This window comes from Apteryx mantelli, chromosome 17 (assembly GCF_036417845.1).
Source record: "Apteryx mantelli isolate bAptMan1 chromosome 17, bAptMan1.hap1, whole genome shotgun sequence".
NCBI classification, from domain to species: Eukaryota; Metazoa; Chordata; class Aves; order Apterygiformes; family Apterygidae; genus Apteryx; species Apteryx mantelli.
This window is the reverse complement of record NC_089994.1, coordinates 11,209,886-11,224,514: the sequence shown is the minus strand read 5'-3', so window position 1 is coordinate 11,224,514 and position 14,629 is coordinate 11,209,886. Positions and strand designations below refer to the sequence as shown.

At 41.7% G+C, this 14,629-nt stretch overlaps 1 protein-coding gene across 13 annotated transcripts in view; it reads left to right on the top strand.

Annotated features, from left to right (window-relative positions):
* The window catches only part of FBRSL1 (fibrosin like 1), a 556,885-nt gene that overhangs the window by 369,006 nt on the left and 173,250 nt on the right, over nucleotides 1-14,629 (top strand). For all 13 annotated transcript variants that reach the window (XM_067307137.1, XM_067307140.1, XM_067307147.1 and 10 more), the window contains exon 5: nucleotides 5,370-5,399. In XM_067307137.1, coding sequence (XP_067163238.1) covers nucleotides 5,370-5,399 — 30 coding nt within the window. The remainder of the gene's footprint in view (nucleotides 1-5,369; nucleotides 5,400-14,629) is intronic.

Below are 14,629 nucleotides of genomic sequence, written 5' to 3'. Positions count from 1 at the left end.
ATATATATATATATAAATATTTGTTTGTTTATTTCCATACGCTCCTGTCTCAGTTTCCTCAGGTCTTGGAGGCACAATAGTGGGAATGAGGTGGTAGTGGAGGAGGACGTGAGTGGGGATTCTGCAATCGCTTACACGGAGGTTAGGAAAGCACCAGCCTTTTCTGTTTGTTTCAGTCACTGCAGCATCCAGGCTCTGCTCTCCTGCCCTTCGAACAAAGGGCTGGTTTCGCGGAGTCGTCTGGGCATAGGGCTTTCTCGGTGAAGTGCCCACGTCTGCTGCTCTTCTCCCTCTTCCTCTTCTGCAAAACTTGTATCAGCCTCTGTTGGGGCAGAGGGGGGAGAGTGAGGGAGGGGAAAAGATAGTGTAGGGCCTGTTTGTGGTGGTCAGAACCAATTCTGTCTGAACTCTGTATTGTTTTTGCTTAACTTTGCCCCACAGGAGGGTTTTTCTGACTTGAATCTGTCACCGCAAGAAATTGTTTCCAAAAGGCGGCACAATTAGGGGTCCGCTTTGCAAACATTCTTGGGGGAATTGAGAGGCAATTGGCACAACTGGGTGAATAATCCTTTTACAAGCCTTTATGAACCCAGCACAATGGCTGTTTACAGTTTTGCTGATAGGCCAGGAGTGTTAACAGGCCTTTAGAAAAATCCAGGTAATTGAAGCTTTTGTCTTTCAATGAGCCCCCATAGCTGTCAACAGTTGCCTTTCTCTGCGTTTTCTTTAAGTTTGTATTTTGACAAGGGCTTTTGTGCGGCGGACAAGGGCAGCAGCGTGGGAGGCGAGGCGGTGGGGCCGGGCGGCCTTCCTGCGGCGAGGAGGACCTCGGCCCGGCCGGCCGCGCGTCGCCACCGCGCTCCTGCTCCTCGGCCCGGGGCAGCTCGCCTCGCCGCGAGCCCTTGCGCCGAGCCAAAATTCCTCCCGCTACTTCGTTACTCATTTAAACTTCCTCACCTTAGAAAGCATCGGCTTCAGCCTGTCTTTTGCTGACCCAAGGCCTTTGCCTCGGTGTCCCTCCGTAGCCGAGGGAGGTGGAGAGGAGGAGGCTAAAGAAAAGAGGGTGTAGAGATACTTAAGCCTGTTACCACAGAAACTGAACTGGCCCATTGAAAGCTCCTTGCGTTTTTACCCCCCCCCCCCCCAAAGAGCACGGGTCCGCGGTGGTTCTGGTTTTCACATCTCTCTCCCGGGTTTGGTTTTGCCACGGTCCTTTCTGTGGCGCTCGCACGTGTTCAGCAGCCTGAGAGTTCCTCTTTCCTTATGCGTATGTGGGAGCGCCTTTCTTTAAATTAAAAAAAGCAAACCTAAATGAATTCTGAAGCTTGGTTTTCTTCACCAAAGCTGACCGTTTGTTTTCTTTAGGGGGCGGTGGGAGATTAATGCGAGTGGGTAGTGACGAGTTTGAGTTTGCTTCAAGCTCTCGATTTTGCAGGACACCGTATGTTAAGCACAAGTCCACATCGTATAAATAATGGCATGTTACTTTTTCCTGAGTGTTCCCTTGTCATGTGGACCCCTCACTAGCTCTGATTCAGTTTAGGACTTCATTCTCATGAAGATTAAGATGTAGTGTTTTGCTGAATTAAAAGCCATGCCATAGGAATCGCTATGGCTGATCTTCTAGGTACCATTTCTGTGTATATTTAAGTCTTTCCAGGTTGGAAGAGGTGGGAGAGGAAAGCTATTTCATAATAAACAAGATGATATGCACCTTGCTGTCCAAAATATAGGTTTTAAAGCACACATCTTGCAATCGCAACTGCAGGGATGGGCTCCTTGTCTGCACAGAGCCGTATTTGCATGTGGAGCTGCATCCATAGGGCCCATAGGGCCCACTGGCTTCTTGAATTGCAAGATTGCAGCATTGGTGATTAAACTAAGAAAGATGTAAGCTAAAATGAGACAAAATTCTTTGCCGTCCTTTTCATTTTGAAAACAATTAATTATGGAGTATTTTCGGATCCTGAATGGGGAAAACGTATCCTCAGAGAGCAGATGTTTGCTTCATTTGTATGTCTGTTTATAAAATTTAGCATGTGGATTTGATGGTTCACTTGCTTTTTACAACTTTCGCTTATCTACATGAGACAAAGTTTTATATTGGTACAAAGAAAAATCAGGCATCTAAATAAGGCAGTTCTGCACCTTTAGTAATGCAAACCATCAGTAATGGATTTTTACACTCCTTGTAGATGTGAATTTTTTAGGCCAAATCTGTTTTAAAGAAGAATCTTCTCTTAAAAGCCAGGCAAAGCCTGTCCTTCTCTTTTTTTAAATATCATAATACAGTAACAAATATGGAGACAAGTTTTGGTACGAAAACATATATATACACAGAGAGAGAGAGAGACTTCAATATTATGCTGTATTTAAATAATAATGGTTATTAAGGTCCCACAAAATTTTTTTACTTCTCTTCTCAAATGCTTTTAAGCTAAGTTTATTAAGGCCTACAGTGCTGCAGTTTTATTAAATAGCTTGTCAGGGTTCATAGGCAAAGGCATCTGAGTTTTAAAGATAATTTTAGAAGTTTTCTAATCAATATATTTCTGAACCTAATTTATTTGATTTTTTTTCTTACTTGTATCATTTTTAAGTCTCTGCATTTGTATTGATATTGCCCAGGCACTGGATTTTAAGCAACAGAGACTTGAAAGTATTTTTTATACCATTTTTGAGGTAGGTGTAATTCAATTGTTATGTTCTTACTTGGTAGCCTGAAAAATTTGATTTCTACATCTAAGAAGCTGTAGATCAGTGCAAACTTTCCCAGGCTCATTTTCAGATTTGTCTCAAACCTGATTTAAGTGGGCTACTGCTTGGGCCCTATTTAAAGTAGGGAAATTTTCAATGAATTTCCAGCGTTGCTGGCAGCAGCACACATGAGTTATCAGCGAGTGACACAGCTGCCTCCTGCTGCCATGTCAGCTACAGAGTCACTTCACCATCCCTTGGAGCCTTTACATTGAGAGTAGTGTCTTTCTGGAAGTTAGCCTTAGCACGCTCATAAATCATGGAGCCAGGTGCACATATCACCAGGTGAAACTCTTTAGCCTGAGCTGTGCAAGAGTTTGAATCATGTCATCAAAATATTCTGCCTCTAAATATGTGTGTACAGTGATTAAAATGGTATCTTATGATATAGCCTAGACCAGATTTAAGGAGCAAAATAATTTGGTCTTCGTGACCCACTCAGTTATGCTAGTAATTTGGGGTATGGGCACTCCCCAGGAGCAGCCAGAGCAAACAGGAGTAGCATGATCCTGACTTGATCTCAGCCCCCCGGGTGGAGATGAAAGGCTCCTCTTGAGTCATCCTGCATTTCTCAAGAGTGTGTAAATAATAAGTGTACTGCTGTGACCGCATCTTCCTTCTCCCCCCTCCCTTGTTTTTAATAAATGTATTGCTTTGTCGGCACTGTTTGGAGCAAGCGCAAATGCAGCAGGTACTGGAGCAGCCTGTGCCCAGCACAGCCTGTTTCAGCCTGCCTCGGTTGTGATGGACAAGTAGTCCTCTTCCAGTCCTGGTGCTCTTCAGAGCAGAGGTGTTTAATTGTGCACAGTTGTAGCATGGGTTTGGCGGAGTCAGAAAATGGCTGCTAATGATGATTTATCAAGACTGATGCTAATTTTGATCTGAATATCTGGTTTGTAAAACCATGCTTCCTATAATGATTCTCCTGAAGTTCAGTGATGGAATTAATCTCCAAAAAAGACACATACAGCTTACAGGAAAGTATTTGCTAAAGCCATGGCTATCTGATGTTCTTGCCTTCCATGCACAAAGTAGTTGTCTAGGATTTAATGCAGTGTGCAGTCATTAACACTGGTCGTCCAGTAGGTCTTGCCTGCCTGCAGCTCCCCAGCCCCTGCAGAACAGTGTGCTGCCTTCCTGGGATTTCTTCCATTTTTGCTTCAGGTTCTTGTTTCTCCAAAATGGCTATAGATACAATTAGATCTGCTCACATCATTCTAGAACAGCTGGATTTCTCTGTGAGAAAGAGATCTTATGGATCAGGAAGGGCAGTGTAAAACGAGGTTTAACTTTGAAAGAGAAGAGAATTCTGCTTAGTCAAGACTGTAGAAAACAAGATTCTTTACACAAAACCTTTCCACTGCAAACAGTTAAATGAAAATAAGGACTCATTTGGAGAACTGAGCAGTCTTAACTGCATAACCATCATGGCAGATCTTTCCCCTGCATCTTTGCTCTTGGTGTGCATGGTGTGTTTTGGAGAATTGAAAAGATTCTTCAAGTGTTTGGGGTCAATCATTTCATGTGCCAAATAGGAGAGATTACATAGTCTCTCAAAAAACTGCAGAAAGCTAAGAATGTCACCACTGAACTTTCTGCTTTATAACTTTTGGATAAAAGGATATGACAGGAAAGAGTCCTGCCTCCCCTCCAGGAGGAGAAGGAGCTGACAAAATGACCGAGCAGACCTATTCCTGCTTTTACATGCATGGCACAGAAGCACGTGCCTTCTTGTGGACCGTTTCCACATTTGCAGCTTGTCACTGTTGGCCTGCCCGTTCCCATCTTGTAGCAGCAGGGAACCCAATACAGAGCCACCAATTATGAAAACCCGCCTGGACCATCACCATCAAATGCAGGCTGCAATGCCGACACAAAAGCTGCAAAATGCTAGCCATCTTATGTCTGTATAATGGACACCAAGAGACTTATTTCTGTTCCCAACTGTAAATCTTTCTCAGCTCCAGCCAATGAGATTTATCTGTCCTAAAACATTCAGTGCTCAAGTTATCTTTCTGTCACTTGTACTGGGAAAATAGAGCATTTCATTTTCAGAGGCTGTAAGAGATTTCACTCTAAAACTCTTTAAGTAAACACTTCCTCCTGGGATCATGATCTCATTCAAACTAAAAAATGTACCAGAATTTATGATGTATTTTAATTACTATTCTTGATACCACTCATTAAATTAGAAATTGATTGCCAGTTTCACAGTTTCCTTGTTAGATGACAAAGTGCTTATCAAGGTGAAGCAATGCAAAACTGTTACTGTATCTTCCACAATTTGGGATGATAAAAAGGCATGCTTTTTGTTGTGGTATTCATGTTACAGTTGTTATTATAAAGCATAGCTGATTGTCTTTTTTGTTTAAAGTTCATTTTCCCTCATTCAAGTAAGAGTATGCCATATTTTTGTATAGAAAGAGATAAATTGTCTTTGTCTGGTTTATGCTAGCAATTTAAAAGGCATTAATGCAAACATCAAAAATGTATGTTTGATTGAACTGAGAACATAATAAACAGCTATCCTAAGGATTTAAGTGGATGATGCAGAAGATCCATATACATAAAGGCGTTTCACAAAACCTTCTTTTTCTCTCTCTAATCCACAGTGTGACAGCGAGAGTGATATTGACGATAAGGTAAGACTGAATTTTCTTCTTTCATGTGCTTTACCAGCTTGGAAATTCCCTCATAGACAAAATAAGAATGAATCTAAAAATAATATTTTTCCTCCAGCCTTGATGTCAAATTTAAAAATATCTATAATTGAATGGAAGAAGGTTGCATTAGGTAGCCTGTGTTCTTCACTAGTCCACGTTTACAGAAGAGAACCTCCCATGAACATGATAGTCTTTTTGATTAATATGTGAACATTTGGTAGGACCCAAGTCATAGTGTTAGTGTTAGTGCTGTCATTCTGTTTTGGAGGGAGTCTCCTCTGATAACTTCTTGAGAGCCCATATTTTATTTATAGTAACCTTTGAAGGTGTCAATTTTGTAATCAGTTTAGAAGATGGGACAACCAGTGCCTACCCTCAAAGGCAGTATGGTAACTGTCAAGGAGTGTTTTGTCATGTTGCACGCATATTTATCACAGAGCAATGATTTTTCTGACCTTTTCTTTTGATGCAGAGGTTGGTCATTGAAAGGTTGTAGTCATGTGTTTTTGTACAGGGATTTCTTGTTTCACCTTTGCAAGGAAAACAGAGAAATCCCACTACATAGCAACAGTTGCACCATGCTTTTAAGCATCAAATCTATAACAGACTTGAGTATCCCTCGCTGACTTCTGTTCTTGCAGATCAAACTTGGCAGGCTCAGGTTAGATCTTCATCAAACTTTTATTATGTTTTGGCTGTCCGGTCTCTTGCATTCATTCATGAGAAGCTGCAGCACGCAGGTTTCTAATGGATCAGCATTACAAAAGTGAAGGCTGACTTCAGAAAGCCCTGTCTCCTTGGCAGCACACCTGGCTGCAGCCATACATTGGAGGTTACCCTGAGTTCAAGAGAGTACAGTGAAAACTTCTTCTGGTTGTCTTTTTTTTTAGTGTTGTTAGACCTTGGGATGCATTAAGGTGTCCTTCATTTTCTTTTAAAAATCCCATCAGCTACCTAATATCCCTGGAATATGGCAAAAACTGTGTTTGGGATGAAGGCTTGATTAAAGAGAAACATTTAAATCTTAGCTGTTGAATGAAAGATTCTTTGCATATTTTATTTTAGATATATGTATGTATGTATTTTATTTATCACTCCCCTCCAGTCCCCTCCACCACCAGCATCACCCCCGAGTTCACATTTCTTACTCACAAGGTTGCAAGGCAGCAGAGCTGATGGCAGGGGGAGTGAGGGTGAAAAACTATTCCCTAAAAGCTTAGATAGCATGGAGTTAAAACATTTCTTAGACTGCCCAATCAAAGAAAGTAAAAGCAATCACTTAGAAAACTGTTTAAAGATCTGCCAGTCAAACCTCAGATGAAGTTGTAAGTGACATGTAGTTTTATTATACAGCTATGCTATTAATGATTATCTAAATTACGCTGGTAGACCCAGCTAGCAGCATTACATCTGAGACTGACGTTTGTTAGATTAGGTTTGACTTCACCTTGTAGAGAAGAAATTGAAATCTGAACAACATTGATTAGCTTTCAGAATGTGGGATCTGAGGTTACCTTCAGAGGAAGCTGCATTGTGTTTGGCTGGTAACTTACTGTCCTTTACAGCAGATGAAAGACTATTATAGTGTTCCTTACCATTAGGATGGCATTTCTTTACATATCTGTAACTATAAGTTGACCTTCTAGGCTCACATATTTTCCAGCTACCTTCTTCTTAAGGCGACTCCACTTTAATAGTAGCACTTCTTTTCTTCGTAAGGAGAACAGCACAAGATCGTCATCTTTCTATCTCTTGCCTGATCTGTAAAGGCATGAGACAAGACATCAGATCCATTAAATAGGTCTCTGGAATTAAGTAGGGTTGCTTTTCTGTCAGCAAAGACACATGCGCATGCATGTAAACTCACTGAGGTTGAAGTAGAGAGACTTCAAACCTTTCATAGGGATAATGTAAACGTGACATTGCTTTCAAGCTGGGGAACACGAGGGGAACCTGCCTCTCTGTTAATACCTGGCATGTTACACTCCTGGAAACTCATTCAGTATTTGCCTTAAAGCCTAACCTAGCTGATGCAACAAGGAGCTATAAAAATATTGGCATGAATGCCCTGAGGGATTACACTGAAGAGTGTGTTTTCCCTCTTCTATGCGTTGACAAAATGTGTCCTCTAATAATGCTCACTGCCTTCTGCAGCCAGGTGGAGTATTGGACATATTGTCTAGCCCAACATCGGGCTTCCCACATGACACGATGGGTCAGCTGCTTTCCACAGTGTTACAGAGCAGTCCTGCCCTGCTGCTCGGTCAGCAAGAAGCAGCTTTCTCTAGGTACACCTACGTGTGTTGGTGCTAATGAAGGGCAGGGCAGGAATTAATAAGGTACTTTTGATTTCCATAACACTTTTCATTAGTCATAAAACAGCAGATCACCATTGTCTGTATATAACACATGAGAAAAATGGACAAAAAAAGTTGTTCACATACAAGTACAAACTGAGTCAGTGATAGAGCTAGAAGCAAAACTGGAATTTTCCACCTCCTACTTCTCTCTCTACCATGCAGCTGATTACCCACTGTTTATTTAGTTCATAGGTATATGGATTATTGAGCTCCTAATGTTTTTAAAACATGGACATTAAAGAAAATTACGGCTTTACCCTCACTGCATTGAAAATATAAACAGATTCCTGATGACTTTTTTTTCCTTTGTGCAGTGTTGGGCAGGACTCCAGGGGAGAAAAGTAATTGAGCATAGTCAGTCATACGTAAGGTATATCGGAATTGAGGAGTCATTACTTTTGTGCAAGGTGCAGTTTCACAGCAGATTGTGAGAACATTTCCAAACAGCGCTGCTATTTTTAATAATCAGAGAACAGGAGCTCAAGACTGGGGACTTGTCCATCCCTTCTACTTTCTGAAAACTATCTCTAGCCAAGTATAGCCTTTCATTTCTGCATCACTGCTGAAATCTCAAAGGAAGTAAGTGGGATGATACTTTCTCACACCTATCATTCTGTCACCACACTCTTTTTGAAGAACTGTTCAAAATACCCAAACTAATAAACTGAGCTGTCCAGTCATTTAACCAAGCGAAAAACTTAACAAATCATGCGTTCCCAGAGATGGAAATGCAAATCCCACTTCTTCTACAGTATGTTCTTTGAAGGACATCATCAGTTTGGACACTGCAACTGTTAGGAGAATTGCCTGGTAGTTTGTTGAAACTGTGGCAATGATGCTGTGCTTTTTGTGAGGGAGGGGGGAGAGAAAGGGAGTTAGCCTGGTAATCGTATTACACTATCTCCACGCTCTGCAATAGCTGCGATGTGAGGCTCACGGTCCATAAACATTGTTACTGAAAATATATACTTCCTTTAATAGCAACAACAGCATTAACAGATAGCAATTACCCTTCATTTTCAGGAACTATAAAGTCTCCATTAATTCAAGATTTATGTAGTTATAGCATTTAGCACAGGAATAACACCACAGAGAATTGGTTTATACACATGTAATGAGAGAGCTTATGGCATACTTTAGTGAACATTAACATAATAGAGTAATATAAACCATCAACAGTTCCACTTATTGTCTCTTACCTGCTTTAGCATCACTATGAAAAGTGGCTAGCAGCTTGGTAATGTGCTCTGTTAAATGGCGTTCTGCAGAAAGCCAAAAGTCAACTTGTGTAAAACAAGGGAATGAGTAATCTCTGCTCGTTACTCCAAAATGTTGTTCTCATTTTTTTAATAACAGTGTTCAAGATTGCATTAAAAAAAGCCTATTTCTTTCTTTCAAAGTAATTCAGCGTTCAAGTTCTTTCAGTCTTGGACTTCTGTCTGCTGTGTGCAAAATTGTGGGTTGTCAGCTTAATTGCACGGCCCTGGCACGTAAGCGAGCTCTCCAAATCAGGGGTTAGATATCAGGCATTCCTTCATTTAATGTGGTGCTAAGTAAGATATATAAAAAATGACACTGTATTTCTAAGTTGAATCAGTATTTACCATACATTTCTTCTGTAGTTCGTGTTTGTGTTTTAGTAACAGCAAGCAATCTTTAAGACTAGTAAAGCCATATCCAAAGTGGAAGCAAAAGTCAAGTTGCCAAAACAGTGCTTTCGCCATGCTCTTTGCAACAGCAAGAACTTGGCCAAGAATTTTAGCTTTATGGATGAGCAGGGGATGTTCACTATGGTATATAGAAAAAGAATATACAGGACTTAAGCATAGGTTGGATGTTAAGATCTAGATAGTGATCTGAGTCAAAGAGAGTTCTGAGGGCTACAGATCTGAGTGAGGAGTGGAAGCAATGAGGAAAATAAACTATGTGGAAGATCTGGGGAGTTTCATTAAAAGTTCTATTTTAGCTGTGTTGACCTTGAAGAGGTGGCTACAAGCCCACAAGAAAAAAGCATAGTTTAGGCAGCAGGAAAAAGCGATGTGATCGTGAAGAGAGATCTAAGAGCAGAAATAGTTACTGTCTCTGCATGTGTTTGTGGGTTTCTGTATGAGATTACCCAGAAATAAGATAAAGCCCCAAGTCACCAGATTAAAAACTTAGGGGAAGATGATCTGAAGACTGCTCAGAATGATAGGAGCGGTTACAGAGGCAACAGAGCGGAGCAGAGAGTTGCTGAAGGCCGGGGAGGGAAGAACCATGTCAGAGGTAGCTGGCAGTCAAGGAAGGCAAGATCTGCCAAAATGAGCTGGTGGGTGAGTAGAAGCCAGACGGCTTACTAGCTCTTCCCAAAGAGCCTCCATCAGTCCAAATTTCTCCAGGTGTTATTGCATCTTGACACTCTCCTCCTCTGTGCGGCTTCATTCGTCAGTGCACCAGTGCAGCTTTAGGGCATTGTCTTCTAGGGCTGGAATAAGCCACAATCCTGGGACCCCTCAGAGCCACTCATTTGAAGCCCACAGGGGCTGTTATTTGTTAGTAGTTGCTGGAGGCTCCTTCCCCCCAAAACTTGTCACATTTTTTCTAGCAGTAGAAGAAGCGGGTTCCACCTGATAAATCTCTTGCTTCTGTGAGACTGGAAGTTTAGCTGGAAGCTTAGTTCCCCCTTCAGATAATCAGTCATTTGCTATTTTTGATGCTTACCTAAGCTAGGGCCTCCAAACATTTTGTCTGTCATCAGATTTTCTGTTTCTCTGAGGAATGAACACTTGGTACTTTTCCAGCGATCCCAATTCTTATTGGTTGCAGCAGCAGGAGTGGAGCAACACTGAATTGCTGAATGCCGTTCAACACAAACCTGAACCCAAGGCTTTCACGTGGCAGTATTTGCACTTCTGTTAGCATTACACTTCGATCTGTGACAGTTTTCAACTGTGACTAATAACTAAAACTCTTCACTTGCCAGTTACTTCCCAGCTGGGTTTTCAGACAAGGTCTGATTTATGTCATCCTTTTACCATACTATGCTCTGCTTATGAAGAGCGATGCTGAACACAGTTGTAGGAGCATGTGCCTGGGCTCTGTTGGAGGCATAGCAACTTGCAGCAGTAAAGCATGTCCACATGTGCATATTTGTATGTGCATGCAAATATATATACACAGAATCTGTGATTCCTCTGAAACTTAATTCTTACAGACTGAAAACCGAGTGATGTGAAGTGAAAACCAGCTAGAAACCTGATTCCTATAAAATAATAACTGGGTGAAGGTGGTTAGTTATCTTAATTGAAAAAAGCCTCTGTTTGACAGATGAGCCACAAGTTGTTATTAAAAACAGATCTGCTTTTATAGATTATCAAAATAGTGCCTTTAGAATAACCTTGAAGCCCTTGAAAGCCTTGCGTGCTATAAACAGGCAAACATTATGTTGTTGCCATTACAGGAGACAAAAATTCACTGCTCAATTAATTTATTTTATAGTTAGTTCTCCATGAACAGATTTACCAGCAAAATAGCATCTTGAAAACCCACTGCATACCCAGTTCACTCAGTCACTCCTTGGGAAATTCCAAGTGGGGGAAGGATTTGGCCTGGGCTCCCATCGCCCACCCACGGGGTACGCAGAGCAGATAACAGGATTCCAACTGAGACTTAGGGGAATTGAGTTAGACCCTATAAACCCTTGCAGAGGGAAAGCAGCCCTCCTAGTTCTCCTCCCCAACAAGGGGGTCTGCAACTCCCAGTAAAAAGAAAAAATAAAAATGGCCCATCTTGACCCTGATTTTCCCACAATTTAAATAAACCAAGAAAGCATTTGAAAAAATAAAACAGGTTCAAACTTCAGAACCAATGTTTTTCCCTCCTACTGGGATTTTTGTCTGTATTCTTTTTCCTTTATCCAGACAGTAACTCAAATTTTAAGTACATTAGTCTGTATATAACCAGCTGAGACATCACAGTCTGTGGTGTCCATATTCATTCTGGTAAATGTAGAATTTTCTTTTTCAAAGTGAACAATAAGAAGGACCTTGTAGTTTGGTGTCAAAAATCTATCATTAGCTCACATAAAAGGACTTAAGAGATCTAATGGAGAGCTCTTGGGCAAGACAGGATAATACCAGTTCTGCCACTGACAGTCTGCAAGTCCCTAGCTCTCTGCTTGTTGTTTGGGTTTTTTTAATTGTTTAATGTCTCCCTCCTCCAGTTCCCCAACTATTAGCATTTTCCTCCCCCACACCAGGGACCTTGTGAAGACACTTGTAAGTATTGAGACAACAGGGGGAAGAAAGCCATCATGTACATCTCTCTGCCCACACTAGGAGACCCCGTTGTGACACAGCCATAAATCCAAAGGGCTACCTGTGTAATGGTGGTAACTCCTTGAAAGATGTTCAGATATTCTGGTGATAGCACAGCACAGATAAGTAGTTGATAGAAATTGGCATTATAACTGAATGATTTAATTGACCGTAAAGATGCCAAGAAGATGAGAACGTTTTGGAGGATGCATACTCCAATATCTGCAGTTGCAGAACTGGGGCTCCTTTTGCTTGTAAAGTTTCTTTTAACTGTATTCCAAAATTGTTTTACCAGATTAAGTAATACAGAAGAGCATAGCATGCAGCATTGTGTGCCCTATGCATGCATAAAGAGTAAAATTCCAGGATGGCCAAACCATTAACTTCAACATGAGTTTTGTAGCTTTCCAAAAGTTCTCACTTCTGGGTTCAGTTTGAAATAAAATCCAAACCAATTTTTATTACAAGACTTGTTCGTATATGTAAGAGCTGAGGTTAACAGTGACATTTGGATCAGTAGTGAAGACTGGAGGTAACGTTTGCCTGACCTTCCTTGGGAATGCAGCCTTACCTAAGCATCATGATTGCAATGGGTATTCTTTTGCATAGGTGATTCTCCTAACACTTATCAACTGCTGTTTTAACTTACCAGCTGCTTATCAACTGCTGCTTTTTCTGCGAGATCAGTCAGGAGCTTGCAGTGGCACTTTGAATCGGCTGAGCCTTTTGAGCTGGTGCTGCGCAGCCTTAGCTTTGCGCTCTCAGGGAGTGGAGTCCCTAAGAGCTAGAGCCCAGGTTTTGCATAAACACAAACTAGAACAGTGAACTTTTAGTTCATCCATTAGGTGCAGACGTACTGGCTTCTCGGCTTGCGTTAACTCCGTGCAGTCCTTTCCAGGCAGCAAGGAAAAGTCTTTTTTTTGTTCACCTGCGAGCCTTAGGCTCTAGGTCCATGCAGGGGTGAGCAAGGCATTTCTCTTGGTGTAGGCTGACTTCCTTCCAGCTCTCCTGCTCCCTCCGAATCCCTGGTGCACCTCACAAGCCTGCGCTAGCAGAGCAGGCTCTGTGCCTCCCCTCGCTGCACTGCATTGCTCCCGGGATGGGAAAACCAGCCTTTGTCTGTCCTGCCCACCCTTGCTCCTTGCAGCAAAACGAAGCATGCATTAAATGCAACACAGTAGTTCTCCCTAGTCCCAAAGCTCCAGCTGGAATATCACTCCTGATTCCATATTAACAATTATTAATTTCTCTGTAGGTACTGTAAAGACTGTATAATTCCCATTAAGTTTTTGTTCTTTTTAACATTTCTTGGCAGTCTTTAATACCAAGTTCTACCCAGATGCATTTTTCATGAGGAGTAAGGTGTTCTCCTTAGCAAATGGTGCACATTCAATTTTGTAATGCCAGAAGATTCAATCTAAAAGCATCACTTGATTTCCTTCTTGGCTTTTAGTCTTCTGTAGTTTCTACATTCTGATGGGTTTCCTCTAATTTTGTATGATATTTGTATGATTAGCCGAGGAATGTGATTTTATGTTTTATTCAAAGCGGTGCGTACAAAACAGAGCAGTCACTGAATGAAGTTTTTATGAGTTCTTGTCTGCATAAGACAAAATGATGAGTCCTGGCAGGATGAATGAGGTTAAAGCAAAGGTAAACTCTGCAGCAAGGGCTCTGCAGTGCCCACCATTGCTCAGGTCCAGCTGGCTCTGGAGCCACACAAGCATCAGCAACTCGGCTTGATCGTATCTGCTGGTGTCCAGTCCTGAACTCTTTGATGCGTTGCATTGAAATATATGTCGAAATGCACAAAAGGCTTGGTTTCCAGGGCGCACAGACTGACTTATGGCCTCTATTTCCTTGGCCTTTCCCACACCTGTGACAAAATTAGTTGGAGATCTTTGCCTAAATCTTTGGCAGCAGCTGACTTAATTTGTGGTTTACTACTCCTGACAGTTTATTGGGGAAGCAAAGCGCGCCTTCATCTCCAATAATAAACAGCCCACCCGCCGACACTTTGACAGACTTAATGGTTTTTTATACAAAAATGGACAGACTTAATGTTTCGACTGTAGCGATCATCTGTCCTGATCTCCTTAATGAAATTAGATTAAGTGCACCTGGGAAAATGCTGAGACGGCACATTGCCTTCATCACCTTCCTTAATTTAAAACCAATTTGCGGGGAAAATATCCTCTGAAGCTGAGGGAGGCAGAGAGAAGGGGGAGGGAAGGGGATTTTAAAATCTATCTGGATAGCTACTGGCAGTTTTAATTCCTTTCCCTGCTGGCAACATGAAATATTAACAGCCTTAAGAACTGAGAGTTTAAAGACTCACTAACCCCTCTGCCTTTCTTATGGGGAAAAGAAACAAAACAAAATCTTTACCATCAAGATCACATGCAAGGACGAAGTCTGTTGTGTGTTTAGGCTCTGAGGTTGGGCTGGGCAGGGAAGAGACCTGGTGGAAATCTGAAAGTTTCTTCTTCCAGCAGCTAGACTGAGTTTTTCTGAAATGCACTGTAACCTCTGTATGTTGGTGTTACCTACTGTC